The sequence below is a fragment of the Heptranchias perlo genome, chromosome 4 (genome assembly GCF_035084215.1).
Source record: "Heptranchias perlo isolate sHepPer1 chromosome 4, sHepPer1.hap1, whole genome shotgun sequence".
In the NCBI taxonomy this organism is placed as follows: Eukaryota; Metazoa; Chordata; class Chondrichthyes; order Hexanchiformes; family Hexanchidae; genus Heptranchias; species Heptranchias perlo.
Genome location: NC_090328.1, coordinates 120,310,901 through 120,336,480, shown reverse-complemented (window position 1 = coordinate 120,336,480; position 25,580 = coordinate 120,310,901). Strand labels below are relative to the sequence as shown.

Genomic DNA, 25,580 nt, shown 5'->3' with positions numbered 1-25,580 from the left:
TTGATAATTTGAAGTGTGCTGTGTTATGTTGCTTTATCACATCATCTGAATTAGAGACTTGAAATTCAGCCCTAAATATCTATGTGCCTGTTGTGCACTAAGGGCTGATCTTTTTCCTGATTGCTGAGATTAGACAACTTAACTAGAAAGAATTAATCAACTTTTTTTTCACGCTGTGCTCCGCTCTTTTTGGCTGGGTACCATAAAATCCGACATGGAAAGCTTTTATTGGAGCTAATAGAAAGAATGCATATTAAAAATTTATTTTAGCTGCTGGAAAATACTCCCATTTGCTTCTGACTTCAATTTTCTAGTAGGATTTGAAACAATCTGAGAAAAGGGCCTGGATATGATTAATGCTTATTGAAAGATTGAATTCTGAAAGTAAAGCAAAGCAGTCATGTGGCTGAAGAAGTTCAGCCAGAAGGGTAATGTTGGCTCTGTCAAGTAGTTTGTTCTCTGTAACTACTATTGTGATGTGATTCTGTGTTTAAGTCTCTTTCTCACCGATTTTCTCTTTTGCTGAAGGCACGCTGGCTATTCTGGCACCTTTCCCTAGTGGCCATTATGCATATGAGCCTCAACGTGAATGTCAACAGACTATTTGACTCCAAAGGGCTACATACCCAAATCCAAGTTTATCCTCAGCAGACATCTGCATCTGCATGTGTCAATTTGTAGCAGGGTTTCCTGGATTGAAATCAGGAGTGGGAACCCTGGCTAATTATTTCCCTTGCCCATGTACCTTGCCTCAACGCACATGGATAGATCGAAGATTGTTGATAAATTACAATCATACTTATTACTGATGTTTTTTTAATATTGATTTTCCTTAATCAAATCTTTTGGGTTTTGATGTGTTACTTGGAGGTGGGAAGGTTCATAGAGGAGAACACCAAGGTTGAAAAGAGTGAAAGTGAAGACTAGGCAGATCAGATATGTCATTAGGTAACACCAAAGTTGAATTAGTTTTGAGCTGCGGGGGAAAAAACGAGTAGCAGGGTTGGAGATTAAGATTGAGCATAGTTGGAGACGGTGCGATGAATCTTAATTTTTAATGCAGTCAGGATGTAGTGAGAAGGCAGATTGTGTTATAGGCTGGTATATTTAAGGTCTATAAGGAAGGGAGACTAGTTCAGAGAAGCACTGATCATAGTTGCAACAAAAATATGAATGAGACAACAAACTTTGCAATTGAAAAAGTCAAAGCAAGGCTGTATTGTAAGTGTGAGGAGGCAATCCATCAAACAGAAGCTTTTTCTTGTTTTCTGTCTAGGAGTGCCAAAGAGAGTCTGGGTGGACTTGGGCTTTATCGAGAGCTCATTATTGAGGGGAGGGAAAAGTGTTTGCCTCAAAGAAGCTCAGTTTCCTCTTTCATACCAGGGCTGGCAATGAATGACAGGTGGGGGTTTCCATTTGAGGTCAGAAGAAATAGCAAGGCTGAGAGTCAATTTTGGTGTAGTCATCAAAGTTCAAGGATAATAGTTGTTGATCATACTTGAGAAATGTGAAGCTGTAAATTTGTAGAACTAAGATTTTCATTGCTGATTGAAGGGCACGGCAGAGATCAAGATGTAGCCAGATAGCTATTGGACTGCAAGAGGATCACTGAATGAAAATTATCTCCAAGATACTGATAGTCAGTACATAGGAACATAGGAGTAGGCCATCTGGCCCCTCGAGCCTGCTCTGCCATTCAACAAGATCATGGCTGATTTTTTACCTCAATGCCATTTTCCTGCACCGTCCCCATATCCCTTATACCTTTTTTAATATCTCAAAAATCTGTCGATCTTTGCTTTGAATGTATTCAATAACTGAGCCTTCACAGCCCTCTGGGGTAGAGGATTCCAAAGATTCACCACCCTCTGAGTGAAGAAATTTCTCCTCTCAGTCCAAGTTGCTTAATGCTAAAGGGATCAAGGGATATGGGGAAAAAACGGAACAGGGTACTGAGTTAGAGGAGCAGGCCTGAAGGGCCGAATGGCCTACTCTTGCTCCTATTTTCTATGTTTTATGTAAATGGCCTACCCCTTCTGAGACTGTGACCACTGGCTCGAGACTCCACAGCCAGGGGAAACATCCTCCCTGCATCTACCCTGTCGAGCCCTGCAAGAATTTTGTACTTTTTTTATTCGTTCATGGGATGTGGGAGTCGCTGGCAAGGCCTGCATTTACTGCCCGTCCTGAATTGCCCTTGAGAAAGTGATGGTGATCCGCCTTCTTGAACCGCTGCAGTCCGTGTGGTGAAGGTTCTCCCACAGTGGTGTTCAGTTGGGAGTTCAAGGATTTTGACCCAGCGATGATGAAGGAACGGCAATATATTTCCAAGTCGGGATGGTGTGTGACTTGGAGGGGAACGTGCAGGTGTGGTGTTCTCATGTTCCTGCTGCCGTTGTCCTTCTAGGTGGCAGAAGTCGCGGGTTTGGGAGGTGCTGTCAAAGAAGCCTTGGCGAGTTGCTGCAGTGCATCGTGTGGATGGTACACACTGCAGCCACTGTGTGCCGGTGGTGAAGGGAGTGAATGTTTAGGGTGGTGGATGGGGTGCCAATCAAGCGGGCTGCTTTGTCCTGGATGGTGTTGAGCTTCTTCAGTGTTGTTGGAATTGCACTCATTCAAGCAAGTGGAGAGTATTCCATCACACTACTGACTTGTGCCTTGTAGATGGTGGCAAGGCCTTGGGGAGTCAGGAGGTGAGTCACTTGCCTGCCTCCTGACCTGCTCTTGTAGCCACGGTATTTATGGTCCAGTTTAGTTTCTGGTCAGTGGTGACCCCCAGGATATTGATGATGGGGGATTTGGTGATGGTAATGCCTTGGTCATGGGGAGGTGGTTAGACTTTCTCTTGTTAATGATGGTCATTGTCTGGCACGAATGTTACTTGCCGCTTATCAGCCGAAGCCTGGATTTTGTCCATGTCTTGCGTACGGGCACGGACTGCTTCATGATCTGCGGGGTTGCGAATGGAATTGAACACTGCAATCATCAGTGAACATCCCCACATCTGACCTTATGATGGAGGGAAGATCATTGATGAAGCAGCTGAAGATGGTTGGGCCTAGGACACTGCCCTGAGGAACACCTGCAGCAATATCCTGGGGCTGAGATGATTGGCCTCCAACAACCACTATCATCTTCCTTTGTGCTCGGTATGACTCCAGCCACTGGAGAGTTTTCCCCCTGATTCTCATTGACTTCAATTTTGCTAAGGCTCCTTGGTGCCACACTGTATCAAATGCTGCCTTGATGTCAAAGGCAGACATTCTCATCTCTGGAATTCAGCTCTTTTGTCCATGTTTGGACCAAGGCTGTAATGAGGCCTGGAGCCAAGTGGTCCTGGCGGAATCCAAACTGAGCGTCGGTGAACAGATTTATTGGTGAGTAAGTGCTGCTTGATAGCACTGTCGACAACACCTTCCATCACTTTGCTGATGATTGAGAGTAGACTGATGGGGCGGTAATGGGCCGGATTGGATTTGTTCTTTTTGTGGACAGGACATACCTGGGCAATTTTCCACATTTTCGGGTAGATGCCAGTGTTTTAGCTGTACTGGAACAGTTTGGCTTGAGGCGCGGCTATTCTGGAGCACAAGTCTTCAGCACTGCAGCTGGGATGTTGTTGGGACCCATAGCCTTTGTTGTATTCAGTGCACTCAGCCGTTTCTTGGTATCACGTGGAGTGAATCGAATTGGCTGAAGATTGGCTTCTGTAATGGTGGGGATATCGGGAGAAGGCCGAGATGGATCATCCACTTGGCACTTCTGGCTGAAGATGGTTGCAAATGCTTCAACCTTGTCTTTTGCACTCACGTGCTGGACTCTGCCATCGTTGAGGATGGGGATGTTTAGAGCCTCCTCCTCCCGTTTAGTTTTTTAATTGTCCACCACCATTTACGACTGGATGTGGCAGGACTGCAGAGCTTTGATCTGATCCGTTGGTTGTGGAAACTCTTAGCTCTGTCTATAGCATGTTGCTTCCGCTGTTTAGCATGCATGTAGTCCTGTGTTGTAGCTTCACCAGGTTGGCACCTCATTTTTAGGTACGCCTGATGCTGCTCCCGGCATGCTCTTCCACATTCCTCGTTAAACCAGGGTTGATCCCCTGGCTTGTTGGTAATGGTAGAGTGAGGAATATGCTGGGCTAAGAGGTTACAGATTGTGCTGGAATACAATTCTGTGCTGATGGCCCACAGCGCCTCATGGATGCCCAGTTTTGAACTGCTAGGTGTGTTCTGAATCTATCCCATTTAGCACTGTGATAGTGCCACACAACATGTTGGATGGCGTCTTCAGTGCGAAGACGGGACTTCATCTCCACGAGGACTGTGCGGTGGTCACTCCTACCAATACTGTCGTGGACAGATGGATCTCCGACAGGTAGATTGGTGAAGACGAGGTCAAGTAAGTATTTCCCTCATGAGAGATCATCTCTCATTCTTCTTAACTCTAGAAAATACAGAAGGAGTGGTACTTAATTTGTGGCACAAGAAGAAATGTTGTGACTTGGTCATTTTTCTCCCAGTTCTGCACCCTTTTCTCCTCCTCCTTCTCCCCTTCCACCCACCCCCCCACCCCCATTTCCAAGCTGTGCTCTCCTGAAAGCACACTGTCTTTTGTTGGTGTTGCTCCATGGCTTCCACCAGCCTCTTGGTTCCTTGCAAAATGGCCATTCTTCAAGAATTTTTCTGGTGTTGGCAGGCTATATGACTTCAGGGAGCATTGTAGTTGAGCCTGGTTCTGTGTACTTCTAAAAGAGATCATTGGATAGCTATCAGGAGCAGAATGCTGGCCATTTTTTCCTTCACCAACCAATACTTGTGTTATTGCTACCCTGGTTTAGGTCAGTTAACTCACCACATTAGGGATTAAACTTGGGAACCTCCCATTCTGTGGCTGAACTTGCTGTGCTTTCAATGTTTTTACATTTGTTATCTTTTCCATTGAGGCCTGGGATACTTTGCGTACTCAATGAACCAATGCACTATGCCACGAGATCTCGTGCAGATACAGCGAATTCTGCTTTACTGGTGTCTCGTACTTTTCTCTGTTGCAAACCAATATTATGTACTTCTGTGGGTTGGGCTACCCGCTATTGGCTTCCTAGCAGTTATTTTACTCCACTGTATTAGGTGCATTTAGATATTGTATAATCTATTGCAACGGTATCACAGGAAATGTAAAGCATAAACTGTTGGTTTGCAGACTTTAGATATTGCATAATACATTTGGTGGTGTACTTGGCACACTACATCTGTTTCAACAACTACTTGTACTTGTGAAGTGCCTTTGGACGTTTTACAAGTTACTGATCAGACAAAAATTGACAGAGCCACGAGATACTGGGATGGGTGACTTAAAGCATAGTTGAAGTAGGAGGTTTTAAGGAGCATCTTAAAGGAGGCGAGAGGGGTGGAGAGGTTTCGGGAGGGAATTCCAGAGCCTCGGGCCTATACGGCGGAAGGCACGACCCTGGGATGAAGGGAGTGGGGGGGATGTATGGGAAACTAGAGTTCTTGGAGGGTTGTAAAGCTGGAGGAAGTTGCAGAGATCGGCAGGGGCAAGATCCTAGAGGGATTTCAACACCATGATTAGAATTTTTAAATCATGCGTTGGTGGACCAGCAGCCAATGTGGGTCAGCCGAGGGTTGATGGTTGAGTGGCACTTAGTACAGGTTAGGATATTGGCAGCTGAGTTTTAGATGAGCTCAGGTTTATGGAGGGTGCAAGATGGGTGACTGGCCTGGAGAGCATTGGAATAGTCGAGTCTGGAAGTAACAGAAGCATGGAAGATGGTTTCAGCAGCAGATAAGCTGAGGCAAGTGTGGAGCCAAGCGATATTACGGAGGATGTTGCGGCATAACTAAGGTCATTGACAAATAGTGCAGAATCTAGAGCAGAGTGGGAACCAGCAGAAGCATGTCAGATAGCTTAGTGTAGAGTTAAAAATTCCCAGCAGAGGAGCAGAAAACTGTGGATGCAACAGCAGATCAGACTCTAGAATTGAGACGACCCAGCAGAGAATACAGTTTCTGTAGAGAACGGCTGCAACGTTGAAGGTGACCAAGATCCAGAAGCAGTGGAAAAATAGACTTTGGCATAGGGAATGTGGAATTTTTTTGGGGGCACAGCAGCAAAATAAAGCTGAGAAACCAGCAGCACACTGAAGTAGTCAGCTGAACAGGTTACAGCAGCAGGTGGGAGATGGGCTGTCATTTAGAAAAAGTTACCGTAAAATTTGAAGTGACTTGAGGAGCAGAGTCACTGCAGCTGAGTCTTAGTATTGGCCAGGTAGCACAGGAGTCTGGGAAGGCAAATTTGAGCAGAGTTCCAGCCGTTGAAAAGAACACAGTGAAAACAAAGAACAAGCTGGGTCAGGATGAGTAGTGGGATTTGCACAGGTAGCTTTAAACTTCCAGCTTCAACTCATAGTTTGGGTGAAAATGCCCTCACTGGTCGAGCCCGGGGATGGATCTTCAGCAGCAGAAGGGAGAAGATTGTGGCAGAGAAGACAAAGGATGACCAAGGATAGAGTTGCAGAGACAGGAGCTGCCAGCCCAGAAGCTATCTTCAATCAGTTTCAGCTACTTTTTTTGACTTGACTCGATATTAATTGTGCTAGACATTCTACTTAGTCTTCAGTAAAACTACCCCAAAGTCTTGATTTCGACAGATGTGCTGTAATAGCAACTGGGCCTATTACTTGTTTCAACACCCTTCGTAATTAAATTTGTAACTACAAAAGTTGAAGGCTTGCTTAGGTTTCAGTACAAGGAAGTAGCTATATGTAGCACAAAAGCAACAATTCAAAAAGGAAGGATGCAGTGTAGTAGAAGCTTCCTCATGGAAACGCTGTCCTGGCAAACTAAATGTTCCGCATACAAATATTCCTATTGATCAAATGTTACTAAATGAACCTAACCAAGTATGCATTTCTGGTAGGGCCTTTCATATTGGTCTTGTGTTAAATTCTTGAGCCTGGTCTCTGAGCTGAGTCTTGGTGTTTATGCTGTTAAAATTGCTTTCCATAAACCAGTGGCAGACTTGTAGACAGTTTACTTTGGTATACATATCTTCCAAAGGTCTATGAAAACAGCTTTGATGTTTGTAGCTGGCTCATGGACACCAGGTTTCTGGAACCTGACTTGCAAACCACTTAGTGCCCAGGAGCAAAAATGATTAATGACATTACTAATGACAGCTTTACATAATGAAGAATGTAAAAATAGCTCAGAGCACCGTGGAACTGGTTTTATATTGCTGGAGACCTATAATAGTACACTAGTTCTTGGCACCATGGGTCTCGTGCAGCTGACTGCTGGGACTTAAAACTGGTGCCTGGGAAATTGCATTTTCTGGGGCAAGTCACCTAAGTGGGTTCCAGCAGTTTTACTTTTAGCTTTAATCTGGTTGCATAAGATCTGTGGGTCTGGTACAGTATATAAGCACCTTTTTAGAACTGGGTCTATTGTGCAGTAGGAGATTATAGAAAAGGTATAGTTAACATTTTTTAAAATAAAAAAACTTTATCACAAGGGGTCACACTACATGTAAGTGAAATGGTGACTATTGCAAATTAAGTAATAACAAAAGCCTCACCTGTTTAAACAATGGATTTGTGTATTGCGTGCAAGGAATTGTATCAATGGTTTAGACTGGAGGTCTTGCCCTCTTGTTAAGGAAAATGTTTTCTGTTATGTGGGAAGAATGCACAATGAATGAAAATTCTCATTTACTGGCTGGTCATCAATTCATTTCTAAGGTTAACTTACATATCAGGTAGATTAATTTTTGAAGTGTTTTCCCAATTGTTTTGCTGAGCAGTGCTTGATTTCCTATCTTAAAAAGTGAGTTAGATAACCTCATCCTGAACCGCTGTCACTTGTGCTGTGTGACGACAAAACTGATGTGCGAGACTACCTCTGACTGTCTTTGCTTGCATGTAAAATCTTTCACTTTGCAACACTCTGGACATTAGTGCACACTACACATTGTAATCGTTGTCGGCAGTCCAAAGAATTAAATTAATGATGAACCGTTCTCTCACACTGGGATGGCAATATTTTGTTAATTAGTCTAAATTATTTAAGGAATATTTGCTGTGTGCTAATAATTGAGTACATTTTTAAAACAAAAATCCAATTTAAATTGAGGGTGCAGTGTATTTGAGTTTTTTTTCTCTCCCAGGTAGAGCTTGGTTATGGCAAGTTTGCTGTTGTGGTCTGTGTGCCTGTCAAAACAGTCCAAACCATTGTACTCGAGGATGCCCACTGAGCAGTAGCTGCTGAAACATTGCTATCCTTTGATTGCTGTTTTCACTGTTACTGAAGTAGTTTGCTGTTGACAGGAATGCAAATGCTGTACTGATCTATCGGCATGTAGTCAGCATGATTACTGGAAGGTTTGGTTGCATTTATTTCCGTTCATGAAATCTTAATTTAATAAATGTGTATCTCTATGTACAGGATTTCAGTGTCTTCTCTTTCATTGTGCTGAAGATTGGGATGGCCTCATCTCTAGCATTCTTTTGTCTTCCCTCGCTGGAGAACTTTGCACATTTCTAGTAAATGAACCAAGCGGTGATATCAGACCACATATTTGCTTTACTTTTTATAAAGTGTTAAGTTCGAGATTATCAGGAAATAATTCTCAAATAAATGTTCAAGAAAAATCCTTGCTTCAAACCACCTGCACTAGTGAGTCATAATTTGACCTGAAAGTGTGTACTACTTACAATTTTCCTTGCACTGCATCCATTTGTTTGTTTGATTACATTTCTTTGCCCTTGTCACCCAAGTTCACTTATGCCTATATAAAGAAGTCTTGCACTTGAGTCACTGTGCATTAATTTGATCACTGAAATCCTTGCAATATTATACGAACCCCTGCTGCTCCCATTAGTACAAGGACACTGCATAAAAATGAAACTCTGGTAAATATAATTGCTTTGGTTTTTGGAGAAAAATGAATGGAATTGCACAATGCAATTTCCCCCTAAAGTGGAGTAAAACTCCCAGAATTTTAACTCTTTCAGCTGCTGTGCTGATCGATCCCATAAGTTCAGGCCTTGGCAGCCAGAATAAGCCAAATGTAAAATTGCTGGAAGTAGCAAAGGCTGGAAAGAGTTGCTAAAAATGGCCTTGATTGTAAAAAGACCAGGAACTGTCAGGGTGAATGTTTGTTTTGTATTACAAATGTTAGATTTTGATGGTCATGTGCTTGAAATCCAAGTCATTTGACACTGACAGATGCAGTTACACATAGATGACCTATTCAGCTCAGTCGTCTCTTCAAAGTCAGTTAGATTAATATACTATAGGTGCTTGGTACCTATATATCATGTCCTGCTAGAAATCCTCTAACAAAAGATGCTGCACAAATATGTTAGGAGTTGTATGGTGTCTTTGCATAATACACAGCATGGCATTAAATTAAAACTGCTGTGTACCATTTGCAACACTAAAGACTGTTAGTGTCACTTTAGTATGTGTTTTTAAAAAAAAGTGTTCATTTGATATATTATTCACTTGGAGCTGAGCTAATATATAGGTGCTTTTATATTGGTGCTTGCATAGGTCGCAGGAGAGCAGCATTTGTGTGCTGTTTCCTAGCCTTTACATTGCGAAAACTAGCCCCCTTATCCAAGTGGCAAAATCATAGGCCCATAAATCAAACTTTCATGCATCATTGCAGGTCACGAGCAAACAAATTTCATGCTTGGGCCTGCAGAACAGGGAAAGATTCTCAGATATTGAATGCTGGATTAAAAGCAATATTCATTTTTGTCCTATTGATTTGTTTCTCCAGAGGTAGACCTTTTATGAAGTAATCTATAATATGGAACAATGTTCCAACCTCTTCTCAGCAGCACCTCTTCAGGTTGGATTCCATGCCACCACTTACATAATCCTCGGTTCATTTTTATTGCCCCTGGTAGCACAGCCTTTTGATGCTTTGCAAAATGAGGCAATCCTACCAATCTAAAATTAAGAAGAATGTGGACATTTGTTTTTATACTGATTACAGAATCCTTTATTGTAAACTGTCTACTTACTTTCATTCAGTTTGTGTTTCACATTATTATGCATTGCTTTTTGCAGTTTCAAGATTGGTATGGCATGCATTTAAAATATTGGATCTCAAGTGTGAGATGTGATTGTCACATGGTGTGAATTGCATCAGGTGCAGAGATACTCTTAGACAACTTGTATTGCCTTCAGTCTCTCTGGAAGGACAACTCTAGTGGTAGAACTATCTTGTGGTCTGCTTTAGAATTGAAATGGCAAGGGGAAATTTTCATTCTGTGCAATAATGTAGAAAATGAACAGGTAATTAATTTTGTTCTGTAACATAACATATTGCTTAAGACCGAAAGAAAGCAACAGTACCACTACTACACTGCTGAATAAACTTGAACACAAAACGCTTGATGACTCACCTTTTTGTCTCGGTGAGTAGGGTGAGCCTATTTGCTGCTGGTGCACAATTTATGGAATATCTGTTTGGTTTGAGGGTTTCAAACACAAATCCGTTTTGACATTCAAATGGCTTCCTTGCTTGTTTTTGATGCAAGTAAGCTAAGATAAACCCATATTACACAGGTTGAGGCAAAGTAAATTATTTTCAATGGCTCTTTGGGACAATTCAAGGAACTCCTTTTTGAATTGAGATCCAGAACTAACGAAGTGCCATGAATTTAAAATGATCTCTCAGTTGCCAGCAACATTGGCCAATGTCAAATGAAACTGAGGAAGACGAAGCACTGGATAGACAATGTCAAGGATGACTTGTCACTGAAAGGTTTAGATGACTGAAGTGGCCGTGCTGGTTCAGAATGAACAACAATGGAGTGAATTAATTCGACCCCCATCGTCCCTACTGAGAAGACAGATGGGAATTTAGTAATGGGAGTATTAACGCAGCCTCTGTCCTTTTTTTGTAATTTTATCCTCATATATCTTTCTACCTTGAGGTTGATTGGCTCGAATGTGTCCCTGAAAGGTTGGGTGGAAGGCCTGTTTTCAAACATCCACCAGTACTATATGATGGGGGACATTGTAAGGGTGGCGAAGCAGTTGAATTGGGTTTGAAAATCACAAAGTTTTTTGCTTGGCTGCATACTGTCAAATTCTGAGGATATCCTGTCCTGCTTTTCTATTTTTCCAATGCCCCACCCACGCATCTCTTTCCAGAGAGGCACCATATCCTCTACTGGGAGCTGAAGGGGACAAGGGGCCGAGCCTTTGATTATACCTACTCTCTGGTGTTGGGTGTGCAAAGTTGTTGCCGCTTGCCACAAATTTTCATGAGGAGCTAAACGGTTAACTTCACTATTGTCAGCCTGTTATGTCCTGGCCACCCTTGGAAGTAGTTTCAAAGAGACTTCATATGTGGTTGTTTTTGTTCTATGGAGCTAATAACAATGGTGGGAGCTGGTGAACTGCATATGCCAGCAATCATCTAGCATAACAACAGCTTGCATTTATATACCGCCTTCAACGTAGTAAAACGTCCCATGGGGCTTCACAGGAGTGCAATCAAACCAAGTTTGACACCGAGCCACATAGGCAGCTATTAGGAAAGGTGACCAAAAGCTTGGTGAAAGGTAAGTTTTAGGGCCTAGGCAGCTGAAGATGCGCTTGTAACGAAGGAGCGAAGGAAATCTGCGCTGTGCAAGAGGCTGGCAGTTAAGAATTACCATTGTACTCGGGTTCTAATGTGAGTGCAGGGTAAAGTATACCTGTTCTGTGGCACATTTTGTTTAGTCTGAGTGAAGGGGCGGGGGGCGGGGGTAGGGGAAGTGTTGTTTATACTTCAATTTGAATCATTGCTGAAATTTTTTGGGATGAAGGTAGGAATAGGCTTCGTCTTTGAAAAATGATGTAGCTTGTTTATTTTCATGTTTGCATTTTTATCCCGTTTAATTCAATTTGGTATCTTTTTCGCCAGACTGCTTCATAAGATTTCACCGTGTCACTCAAAGGGGTATTCATTAGTACAGTGAAATGTGCACTTAAAATTGGTTGGGGGAGGGAAATCCTGTGACAATTTATAAATAAGATGTTAATCAAATCTTTTGAGGCTGGTGTTTGCACAAGTCCACTCCTGCCATAACTCTCCCCTCTGCAGAGTTTTGCAACCAGCAAAAGTTTCAGTAATTGCCGATGAGTTTTTGTTAGTCTCTTTCACTTGGAATAAACGTGGCATTTCACTCTTCCCTCCCCTACTGCACGTTCTGAATTCCTCCTATAAAGATACAGATTGCTGATTAACTTTGTTCAGTTTTTCAATTTGGACGATCGACTCAGATTAGGAACTGAAATGAGCACTTGTAACCCATGTCAGTATATAAATCTACATTTTTGTAGAATTAGTGTATTAAAAGCTACAAAATATTGCGTTTTAAAGTAGCTCCAAGATTGATTGTGTGGCTTTATCTGCTTAGAATTTCCAACTTTGATCCCTGATAGTGGGATTTACAAGATACTGAGTAATATTTTCTGGAGAGATGTGAAACCGATGTGATAAAGTATAAAACGGCTTGTTCATTTATGTTACCTCAGACCTTCATTTGTATTTTTACTCACAATTGTATTTGTATGTGGAACTGACACATTAAGAAAAAGTCACTGAACCTGCTCCTGTGCAGACAGTGTATAATTTCCACCATCATGGGCTCCACCCAATTTATTTAGGGCAGAATAACCACAGGAAGTTGGACTTCTGTGAAGTTTCTCCTTAAAGTCCTTATGTAATATTGCAAAACTTCAGGGGATTAAATTAAGGTTGCAATTCATTATTCAGCCTGACCAGTGGTATTCCACAATGACATGCTGTGATCCTCATAGCAGTACACCATTGTGTTTCATAAAGGAATTCATTCTTGTTGTCTACACTTTGAACTTTCAATCCTGTTTACTTAATCTTATTAACTTCACTCATGTTCTTAAACAGGCATTTATGCAGCTCTTTTAAATGAGTTCATCAACCTGAAAGGGGGCTGTTTTATTCCACATATCTGGGGAGGAATTCTTCTAATCCTTCGGCCTGTGATTGCAGTTTTTAAAGTAACTTGCTTGCATCTGCATTATTCTTAAACACTCATCTTGTCACCTTTCAATTACCCCCACCCCCAAGGAAATAAGTTTTAGTTCTTAAAATGGTCAATAAAGGGGAGACTTCATGTCCTGGAATCTACTTAGTTGCTCTTTTCTCTAATGCGTCAGTATATTGTGGAAGTTCCGAACAGTTTTCTAAATGTAGCTTTATTGATGCTTTGCACAGGTTGAAGTAACGTTGAATAGCGAGCCTTTGAGTTGCATTTTAAATCAATGTTTCGACTTGTTCATGATTCCTTCAGGTGAATTGGAGACTTCAAATGATTGGTTGATAATCACATCTGTAACTTTTCTCTAACTTCTATGGAAACACAACCCATCACTGCGCATCCAGGTTTCATACAAAACGGTCATAAGTTTAATGAGTTAAGTATTTAGTATAAATTGCGGGTTCAGTGGCTTGCCCATTGAGTATCCTCAGTAGACATGTTTCCCAGTAATCAACAGTAAATTATTTTTTGTTTGAACTTTAATGACATCACTAGTTTTGTAGTGTAACTGTACACATGTAGAGCGCAACAGCAAGTGATAGAAAGCTGTTGACAAGGAAAACTGGCTGACGTGGCCAAATGAAACACAACTATACACTAACAATGATCTTAACTACATCTTGATACTCCTACAGCTTAATTGATTTTTGTGCTCATTAAATTGAGGGACGTTGGTGTTGGTCAGTAATCCTCTTTGCATTTCCAACATAGTGTGAAGCACTTCCAAGTCTAAGTGCAGCACAGCTGGAAACAGAATAATATTCCCTCATCTCTGCCCCAAGGGTGTACTCAGCTCCAGCATTGGAGAAGCACTCCTTGCACCAGTGTGACATCTTATTTCCTGTTTCCCACACCAGCTTCCTGTAGCCTCTGAGTTAGATTGCTAATTGATGCTGAATTAGGGACAGTTTTGTGCCGCTGTCCTATGGCCACTAGCACTGAATCAATAAAATTAGACGGGTGTGGGATGAAATTGTAGAATTTACTATCTTGGGTGTGACCATCTTAATGTTTAAAATGATACATGTATTGGATGTTGTCCTGCTGGAAAGGGATGATGGATTCTGATAGACATGAACAAGGGACATTATTGCTAAGATCAATGGGCAACTTCCATCTGATGGTACAATATTACTTTTATTACTCTAGGGCAATTTGTGCAGAGGTGACATAGGCTGATGATTTCTCCTGTATAATGCCTGATCATGTGAGCCATTTCAGACAGAAGGTGCTGTTGATTCCTGCAGGTTAGGAGAACTGGATGAGATTTCCTTTTAGCCTGACACACTAGTTGTGATCATCATCACCATCTCGATTTCCACTAGTCTGATGCAGCTGTGCTGTCTGGGTCCCACCTCCTGATTATTTGGTCAAAATTCAGAGTATCTCGGCTAGAGCCAGTAGGAGAGTTGATTTTATCCACTGGTGTGAATTTAAAATAAAAACCGCCTTCCTATTAATGGTAGGAATGCAAATAAATGTTATCACACTTTTTTGTCGCAAGGAGGTGACTGATCACGTTCCTGGGCTTTTTCAGAACCTCGGCAGGATGGTGGGTTTTCTGCTGTTTGAATGATGTTTTCCCCTTGATGGGTATGTTGGTGGACAACTTGTTAAAATGCAGTTCTAATCAGTCAAGCATTTTTTTGTGGGAAAGGAAAAAGCAAGTGCATGTTCCCAAGTGTAGCTGTCAGAAGACTTACTTTTTGTTGCATTTAGTTCACTACACTTGAAGACCATTTGTCTAGGTTACTAGTAATTTGGTAGCAATACAGAAAATAACAGTTACACCGAATGTTTCATCTTAGTGTGCCATTTATTAGTTTGCAGTTCTGCTGAAACTAAACAAGTGTCTTATGAATAATGTTAAAGTTCAGAAGTTCTAATTGGAGCCCATCTTTTGAGTGTTTGGGTGAGGAGGTTGGGCAGTGTCTCCTTACTGCTGGCGGGTGAATGCCTCTCAATAATTGATGCACCAGACAATGAGCCTTGGAGCTCGGAGCTGGACACAGCACGTGTGGCTTACCCTGCAGCTGTTGCAGTCTTCTGGAGAGACTCTGTTTCTAGGGTGACGACCAGTCAATCTGTTACGATGATCTCTCCATGATGCTTGCGTCCTTTCAGCCGGAGTATTTGGTTCCGTATTCATGTGACAGCCACACCAAGTAAGGTTAATTTATTTATTCCACAAAATTCCAAGCTTTTATAACTTCCTGTTTTCTCACATCAGCATAGCTTTCTTCCCACAGCCTGTTGAAATCTAGTTAAACTGAAGACATCTATTTGCTAATTTGCCCAGTTAGATGGGATTTGTTTTTTTTACTTCTCCTTTGAGGAAGACTGACTGGCATGCTACTGAATGCTGTAGTGAAGTGTTGCAGGTATTCTATTCTTTGCCTTTTCTGTTGTGTGCTGCAATATGGGCCATTTAAATCTGGTGCCAGTATCTTATTTGTGTGCTGGTGCCATTGCTGTTGGGATTATTTAGGAAAATTGGTACAGATTTTCAAAAATTACACCTCCTAAATAGACTAGAGGTAAATGGAAAAGAGTTCTGTATTTTGCAGAGGCTTGTCTTTTGACGGCCTGTTTTTATGTTAGACAAGATGAAATTAAATTGTATGAAGTTTATTTGAAGAAATTTGGCAATTCAGTACACTAAAAGCAGCAACATGTTTTATGTAGCCGTTGGGGTTGTTATATTTTAATGCATTTTCTGAAATCATATTCTGTTTTCAATCAGGTTATCTATAAAAGGGTTTTTAGTTTTAAAACTGCTTCGATGCAATGTACAGCTGTTTTTTAAAAGAAAAATGCATATTATTTTGATCATTACTTTGAATTATTGTCTATGCATGCATACAAGCTATACGATACCCATGCGCATGTGGGTCGATGTAGGATGCATCCTTGCAAAAGGATGGATAATATCTATGCTTTAATACCCTCTTGAGTAACTCAGTATTAAAAAAAATGAAGTTAGTTAACATGGTCACATTGAATTTATCACTGCCATCACACTGATGCCAGTTTTGTTGGGGGGGGGGGGGGGAGAAACTAGATATCCTTAACTTGTCTGGTGCCTTACAGGGCATAATATATCGAGCAGTTGAGATGACCTAGATCCATTATTGCAGCTTTGCTCTTGTGATTTTGATGTCATCTCAATCACTAACACTTTGTAGCACTGCAAGCTGTCTTTCAGTGTAGCAAAACTGTTGTAAGTCACTAGATTCTAAAACAGCTCATCAGAGTCTTGACATCTTTTGCTCGGAGACTGTACTATGCACTAAACCATTTTTGCCGTCTGTGTTTCATCTAATACTTTTTGCCAGGTTGATTCAGTTCTTTGGCTGGAGTAATATTGTACTCCGTGCCAATTCAAACTGCTGCAAAACAGCATCTTGGAGAGGGTCTCGAACCTCACTGCCTTCGTGTGCTTGGTAGTTTCCTAAATTGTACTTGCTTTTATATTACAAGCACCCACAAACACTGCATTGATGTAAAAGTGGCAGCAGTTGATATTTGCTCTTGTCTGTGAATCATCCTTAAGCATGGTCAGATCATTATATGTTTATGGCTGTTAGAAAATGCTAGGTTCGGTGTATTCATGTCATTTGTTTACAATTGTTTCTGAAAAATATCTTTCAATGCTAAACATTGGAGGGGGGGGGGCTATGAATTTTAAGTATGGCAAACTGACATTTAAAATGGCTGGGTTGAATTGTACTTCATTTACTCTTTTTGCAAACTACCTTATAATTTGAGGCATGCGTGAACAGTGCAAACGTCGGGATGTGGGACGGGAGGAGAAGGGATGTGCGGGTTAGGTAACACAGGAACGCAAATAGAGTTGAGGGGGATTTAAGGTGATGGTCAGTGACTGGTAGAAGTAAGTTATGACATAATTTTAGGTCACATAAGCAAGTAATGTTTGGTAATCTGTTTGTCGTATGATAGCTGTTTTTATTTTGCACGCTGAATTTACATGGGTAACATTTAAACATCATGTCACTATGATCCAGCTGTGTTTTGTAGAATTTCATTGGGTGGACTGAATATTTGTATTTGGTCCCTATAAAGCTACATATACTGTATATAGCTATTGAAGTGTAGTCACTATTTTGTACGCAAATGTGACAGACTATTTGCGCGCAGCAAGGTCCCATAAACAGCAATGCGATAAAGGGCCGGTGATTCTTTATTTGGTATTGGTTGAGCAATGAATTCTGAATGCACAAATGGTGCTTCAACATATTGTGAGCAATGCCATGAGCAATCTGGTAGCAATTTAACAAATGGTATATCCAGTGCTCATTGTGTCGATTTATGCCACACTTCTCTCTCTCCTACTTATTAATGGTAAATTTATTCATTGCAGTCTTCTTGCAGCTGCTTGACTCATGCAAATTTCTACCAACCAATTTTCACGGGCGGTTGACGGGAGGCTGGACGCCTCCTCAACCTCAGTTTGTTTTCCTCTTCATCCTTCTCTTTTCCCTCCCCCTCTTTCTCCCTCCTCTTTCTCTCCTCCTCCACCACTCCCCCCCCCCCCCCCCCCCCCCCCCAAGCTCCCTTATGTTTCCCTCAGACTGAGTTTGCTTTCGAATTTCATCTTGTTTTTCTTGAAAAGAAATCGTAGTAATGAGGAAAGATGCTCTTATCTCTTACTTTCTTCTCCCTCTACGTAATACAAATCCAAATTCAGCTCAATGTCACAGCTCTTGCCAAAAATATTGAAGTGACAGGATGTACAGCTTTATAGATGGGAAGTGCACACACGTGTATCATTTTTAATAAGATGTATATATTTCAGCGTGCCTTTTGATTATGCCTGCTTCTATAGCGCTTAATAGGTAATGCTGTAAAGCCCGCTTAAAACACCCTTATGCTTAACCTTTGCCTTTCAGTTCTCCCAATATTAGTTGGCGCTGTGGTGTGAGTTGCCCAGGTCCGCCTGTCATTTTTTGGAGGTAAGTTTCACTTCTTCTAATTTTATTTATTTCACCACCTTGACAATTGGCCCTCTTGCACCCAGGTGAGTTCCTGCCCTTTCCTGGTGTTGCCTCTGCAGCTTCTGGCCTTGCTTTCTCTTCCCTGCTGGTGTTGTCTCTGGCATCCTCATGGCTGCTTCTGGCCTTGCCCTGCTGTTCCTAGCCCTGGCCTTTTTTTTTTCCAACATCCCTGGCTCACTCCCATCAGTCGCACCATTTGTTGCAGTAGCCACTTCTGGCCTTCCCCTGCTCTGCTGCCCCAGTGATCTTGCCTCCTATGCCCTGCTAGTCTCCACTGCTTCCCTCAGCCATTGTTACTGCTGCTGCTGCTTCCCACTCTGCCATGTGCATTATCCTTATTGGCCACTCAACTTCTTTTCTGGGGCATTTCAGCTCTTTGTGGATCTGCTGCACCGGTATTTCTTATTGCAGGTGCTTATTGTGCTACCATGTTGGCAGTGCAAACGTAGGGATGTGGGATGGGAGGAGAAGGGATGTGCGGGTTAGGTAACACAGGAGCGCAAATAGAGTTGAGGGGGATTCAAGGTGATGGTCAGTGACTGGTAGAAGTAAGTTATGAGGAGTAGATTATCACTTGTGGTTCTAGTTATTATTTCCCAATTTAAAACACCTCAATATGGTATGTGATATTTCCTGGTTATCTATTTGAAATAATTTGCAAGACACTTGCAATGCTTTTATACAATATTAGCATGGATGTTTCGTCCTTGGAGCTGACAACAATGGTTTGAAATGGGCAAATGTACACATGCAATGATAGTAAGACCAACTGGAAGGTGTGGTCTCACATTTATAATATTCTGCACTGGCTAAAGTGTGAAAGCAGCTGGTATGAAGCTTTTCCAAAAAAATTACTTTTATTTTGAAGAAAAGGAGCAGGCCACTATCGCTCATTTTAAAGATTGATCAGCTGATGACTGAAAATCGCAAGAGGTGGCAAATTAAATTTACTGATCAAGGTGAGGTGCTCACACATGGGTTGAAGACTTAATACAATAAATGGAATTGAATGAACTCCAAACTCTGGTATCTGACAGTTGTTGTAGACATTTGACTCTGAATATGCAGACAGTGTGGTCAATTAATTGTGAGGGGGGGGGGGGGTGGCGGAGTAGCTCGTAGAATGCTAGGACGTATTGCCAGAACAGTAAAGTACAACACAAGTTCACAGAAGTTTCTGCTTTATTAAATAATAATTAGAGTGCATGTAGAATACTGAATTCAGTTTTGCATAACATGCTACTTGCATTTGAATGGATACAAAGAAGAGCAACAAGACTGAATCCAATAGGGATGAGATGTGACCCGATTAGAAAGGAAAGTGGTTGGATAAGGAGGCAACTGACCGAAGTGTACAAAATATTAAATGATGGAGATGAAGAAAATCTAGATTATTACTTAAAAGCAGGGCTAGTGGAAATAAATTGAACTTCTGAACATTTTTAGAACTGTTAACAAAAAAAAACTATAGTACTTGTAATACATAATTGCAATAATCTACCAAGCAAGGGAATAGAAGCAAAAGCAATGGCGTTATTCAAAATACAATGAGATGCCATGATGGTAGAGTTAATTACTTTAAGCTCTGATGAACCCAATGGCTTCTCACTCTAGGCTTTTCTGTGGCTGTTGCTGTGTTAAAATGGCGTAACACCAGTGACCGCTGATCATCAGTATTAGGTTACTTGAACTAGCTGAACTGAACTCTTACCAGTAGAACTAATGCACAAGAGGCACAGCTGGAGATTACTTGGAAATGTGGTTGTTTTACATTTTTTGTATAAGCAGCATTTGAATTGCACAATCTGCTCCTGATTGTGTCACATTTTCCACTAAATATTTTGAATTATCCAATAGTTTGAATTAAAACAAGTAAATAACACAACCAAATGAGTACTTAGCATTTACTTTTTTTTAAAGCACTAAGTAACTTCAATGAAGAGGAATACACTGTCATATTCAATTATTTGAGTTATGAATGGGTTTTACAGATACTTTTGGTCTGCGGTCCACTGAATCTGAATTAAATGCTAATACAAAAGAAGTGGCTAACAGATTGTGGTCAAATTTGCAGTTTGAGTTCTCATTGTACCAGGAGACATTGTTGCTTTGGTATGAGTGAACCTCCATAACTTTTATGCATTGATCAAACCTCCAACTTTTATGCTGACTGGTGAATGAGGAACATCTCCAGGTTTGCAGGTAGCAAAACCTTATTTGAAGATGGAACTTGGGCAAGTTATTAATTCAGTGATGCTCTAATTACAAAACTAGCATAACTTTTTAATATTTTAATAGCATTTTTTGTTTACATGGAGGGAATGTGCCTTCAGTAGAAATCATGATTAGCTGACATTTTCTTGTTGCAGCTCAAGGCAAATCTGTAGTACTTTGATCCTCCTTACTGTCGACCAGCAGCTTGCAGAATAGTGTTGTAAAATTCCATGAGTTTTTAGGAATGCAAGATGGCTATTTGGCTCAGCTAAACTGAAATCTCTTCTCCTGTTCGTCTGTATCCACAAGGGCCAAATTCATTTGTGTGCATTTCTAGAGAAAGTATCTTAAGCAGTGTTGTAATATTTAATGTACATTTGAAGTATAGATTGTGTGCTTGATTTCACTACACTCCTGGGGCTGCACAGGAGGCTAGTAAATCGCTCTTGGTACATGTGTTAAAGTGTGTATTTGAGAAGGTCTGCTGCTGCTTCCTGATGGTGCAAACAATAAGTATAACCCACTGTTGCAGGACTGAGTTGGTATGATATTGAAAGGCTTAATGTTTTCAATTCTTTCCCATGTTTCAGACCGTTATGCATATTGAATATAACTTCAGAAATAATTCAGTATATGAAGTGTTCTTCAAACCCTTATTTTTTTCCGAATGTTTATGCAGTCCAGTATTTACTTCCCCCTTTTGCCTGCCTCTTGTTACAGATGGAACATTATAGAGTTGTCAATTATTTAAGAACATAAAACATGGAGCAGTAAACAGTATCTGACCTTCAAGACTATGTACAATTAGATGTTATTGACTCAACCCAAATTATTTTATCTGGTTTGTTACCTCATTTCCTTGTGAAACTTCTCCTTGACTGTCTAGCAGTTATAGTCTATTTTTTAATGCTCACTTGAAGTGAGGGGTGTTGGCCTGGGAAATATTATTTTGTTCCACTTTGGATACTTGATGATCTGGCACTTCAGGTCAAGAGTAGCATTCCCAAATGCAACTTCCATCTTCCCTTGCTTTGTCCCAATGAGTTGCCTCAACCCAACATCAGTATGTATTTTTGTTTCTCACAGCAGTCTTAAGGCCTTTGAGTAGCATTACCACTTGGAACTGAGTTGTGGGCTGTTTTTGTGCTATGAAGTTCTTTTCCCTCTGATCTGTGCTGAAAATACCAAAATTGGTTTCATATAATGTCCCTACAACCAGTGCAGCCAGATTTATTAGGTTAGATGTGCAAGGAAAGTACACTGATTTTGTATTATTTGATCTCATTATAACAGTTTTTTTACAGGAATTAATGTGGTTGTAAATGGCACATACTACTGCACTGGTAAGGAGTGCAAGATTCTTGATTTCACTTTCACTTGATTTTTTTTTTGTTTTTGGATTTGTCCTTCAATTCTACATTGGAGTCCAAGTTAAATAACCTAAATTTTAAATTATCCAAATCTTGAACCATTTATTTTCTCAGCTCTTCTAAATTCCACTTATGTTGAGGTATAGTGCCACAGGTACAAGCAGTATTCCGATGCTGTAATAAAAGACCAGGTTTCTTGTTTTTAAGCTGAGTGGAAAAGCTTGTACACACAATCAAGGGCCTCATAACTGAAACAGATCCTTTCATCACCCAATAACACCGACATATTACAACAGAGGTCACAGATGAGAACCCTGGTCTCGAATTTCTTTTTAAAAACCCTTCCAGCATCTGTTCAGCCTCTCGGTCAACATGGATCACATCAGGAACTGGGTGAAGCGGGAGTTAAACTTGCGTCCATCTCTGCGCCACGTTAGTATGTTAATGCTCAGCACCACAAACCTGCCCCACCCTTTTTATTTTTAAGACCTAGTGAAGGCGCCTCAGCATCTACAGCACTTCAGTACAGGCACAAATTATTTAGTGTCAATATTTGTTCAATATTTTATTAATGATTAACATGGGCATTAGTTAAATTGGCCTGAAGGGGTTATTGGAGTCAAGATTGACAGATTTAAGTTGACAAGTTATTTATACCTGATGTTCCCGCAATGTGCATCTGCTTTTTCCCTTTTTTCCCCTGGTTATAATGTTATGTAAACAAAATGTTGAGAACAGCAAAAGGATCTTTGAATTGATCAGTTATTTCAATGGTGAGATCTTCAAAACAAACATTCTGTGACCTGCTTTCTTTAATTTAGCAACTGGCAAATTAATAGTCAAGTGGAACACACTGAAGTTCAGCTACAAAGTAATGTGCTCTTACTCAGTTAGTTTAAAACTAAAATCATCGTAGTATCTCAATGATTAGAATAAATTTGGCTGTATGTTTAGACTGTTTTATAGACAGGATACTTTAATTATTTTCTCCCAGTCCTGAATGTGCTGTCATTCAGATGCAATTTCATCGGAGCTGATACCTCACGCAAGTGGTTGTTCGCTGGTGAATGTTGGTAGGTTATTCAGATCCTGTGAGGCCATCATGGGCAAGCTTGATTGTGCTCAGTCCACGTCAACTGATGCACTTCCCAGCATGCACCACTAGATAATGATCAGTATGAACGCCTAGGTTTCTCCCCCCCCCCCCCCCCCCCCCCCTTCCCTTCCCTTTAACCAAGAGACACTGAGGCTAGGTGTACTGCTCTGCTGTTCTGGTTAAGATCAGTTATCAAGCCCAGAATCTTGTCTGTATAATTTAATGTTGTACGAGGTAGTGCTGCCCTTATCTATGAGGCCATCAAGGCAGCTCAGGCTAATTCCTTACATTATGTGGCTGTGCTGGAGAAAAGTTTATACTCCAGGTGTTCCTAATTTCAACCTTTTCCACTATGAGGAGACACCAATTAGAAGCCAGATGCCTCCCCCATATGGAGGGATTGAAATGAGAGGGAGAGACACGAATTGCCCTTGCATGTACCATGTTGTGGCTAGTTGTAGAGTAGCATAAGTAAAAGTAATGTAATTGGTCTCCAGCTTGCCCTTTCAAGTAGGAAAGATGTATGAGGCCAAGGAATGCAAGGCAGGATGAAGAGGACAATAAAAAAAGTTTGTAAACTGGTTGCCTATATTCTCTTGCCCTCTCTCCACACAGTTGATTTATTTTTGTATATTCAGTGTGAGAAAATAGAAATTGAACAGTGCTCAAATCTTTCATAAAATCAGGTTGGATGTATACTGCCTCGCATTCTCTGGTGTCCAAATCTTTAAAAACCTGCGGTGTTTATATTGTAGATAACTTTTTTTATTCAAGAAAACCCAGTTTTCAGAGTAGATTTTTCCACTGGGAATACTGACAAAGGAAGCTACTGTACTTGGACAGTTAAAGGTGTACTCTGGGAGGTGGTGTTGCATTGTAAACAAAGTGTTTATGGAAAAAGTTGTCACATCATTGATGTTTATATCTAAGATTGCGGAGAGGTGCTCTATCTGTATTTGAGAAATGGGTGTACAGCTTGCATTCATTTTTGTCACATTTAGTTTATTCCGTGCATTATGTAAACTAGCAAATAGCCCAATAACTTGTTCACACAGACCTTGTTCCCCACTTGTCGCAGCAATGAACATTACACAGATCTAAGTTATGATGGCAATTACTGAAGTATTTGATTTATTTTGTTTTTCAGCGGGGATCTGACGAGCTTCTTTCTGCTGGTGTTGTCAACGGCCCATCTACCATGAGCAATTCTACTGCAGCGACAGGTATTTTCTATTTGTCAAATCTGATAGTATTGGCACTTTGTCTACATGAAACTAAATGGTTCATTGCTAACATTTTTCAGTGCTTTATAGCTAATATTTGACTAATGTATGACGATAATGTTTAATGGAACATGCTCTAACATTTAAATATAAATCATAGTACAGCACATTCTGAATGAGTATAGTAAATGAACACACTGTGCTTTTGAAGCACATGTTTTTTCACGGTAAATAAAAATGTTCCTGTTTGTATGCGATGATCTAAGGTCCTAACTTGGTGACAGGAGTTGTGCTGTGTAGTTGTGGAAATTAATTTCAACTGTGAGTTGCACTGTTTCATAAGTGTGCTAAAATTCATTATGGATTTTGTCCGACAGAAAACTAAATATAATGGTCTGATGTACCATGCTTGCTAACACACTGTTTAGAGCCTCCTTTCTTTGATAAAACCATATCAAGCATGTTCTCTTTTGTGCTTTATAACCACGGAGGATAGATAAACTGGTGCTGGATTCATGAATACTAGGACATTGGTGATGCAGTAGGTTGGAACACTTCATCCATTTTTGGGACTTGAACTCGGCTTTAAGTTCAGCTCAACTATAATTGTCTTGCATGGTAGCTCTTTTGATAGCTCAATGAGCAATTGGAGCACCCACTGTGACATATAAATTACCAAGTGTTGGGCTCGCACCCCTGGTCTGCTCTGGAATTCTATTTTGGCTTTTGCATCCTAATGCAGATTTCAAACTTTTGTATTAGCAATCCTCTAAGTGCTATCATTGCAGTAAAAGTGTTCCATAATACAGCAGAAATCATCTGCTAATAGAGGGGAAAACATCAGAAATCTGGTAACATGGGTAGATGGTTTTGGAAGCCCCATGGGATCTGCGTACCTTGGTTTGAAAGTTTTATCGGCCAGGAGAGTGGAACATCAGGTAATGTTCTGATTTCTAATTGCTGTACAGCGACTTGCTGTGAAGCCCCACATATGTGGATGTCTGGTGAGAACATGATTATGATGTCCCATAAAGTTCAATAGGCAGGTCAGTACCCATTGTTCAGGCTCATGCCTGAAATATAGCCACTTGGGATTAGTCCTGAAAGGCTGCTGGTGCCCTTGGGACTGTACCCCAGCATGAATTGCCATATTTAGCAGTGGTGGGGATTTAAAAAAAAGCACAAACTACCTATAAATTGGTGGTACAATAAAAATTGCTAATATTGTAATTAAGTTACTAGTAACATGGCCCCTGGAGAATAATATACAGGTACTTGGCACCAGTGATGGGATCATTTTAGCAAGGCATTTGCGGATGATATTTAAACAGGAGAGCACTGCTCAAAAAGCACATGAACCCGAATGAGATTACAACTTTGGAATCCAGCCCATTTATCCGTTAATTTTAAGCACTGTGGACTTAATGATGGTGGTTCAATTTTTGTCAGCAGTCATGGCAGACAAGCCAGTACACTCCATGGAGGTCAGTGCAAATTAGAATGGTATAAGATGCCGAAGGCTTAAGCATCAAATGCTTTAGGAAAAAAAAAGTGTAC

General features: G+C 40.8%; 1 protein-coding gene across 4 annotated transcripts in view; it reads left to right on the top strand.

The window, feature by feature from the left end:
* ptbp3 (polypyrimidine tract binding protein 3) overlaps window positions 1-25,580 on the top strand; it is a 106,794-nt gene that overhangs the window by 22,911 nt on the left and 58,303 nt on the right. For 3 of the 4 annotated variants that reach the window (XM_067983588.1, XM_067983587.1, XM_067983590.1), the window contains one exon: window positions 23,948-24,023. In XM_067983588.1, coding sequence (XP_067839689.1) covers window positions 23,999-24,023 — 25 coding nt within the window. In that variant the 5' untranslated portion in view covers window positions 23,948-23,998. Of the gene's footprint in view, window positions 1-18,056; window positions 18,079-23,947; window positions 24,024-25,580 lie in introns of those variants that run through there. The other variant, XM_067983589.1, reaches the window with a different exon arrangement.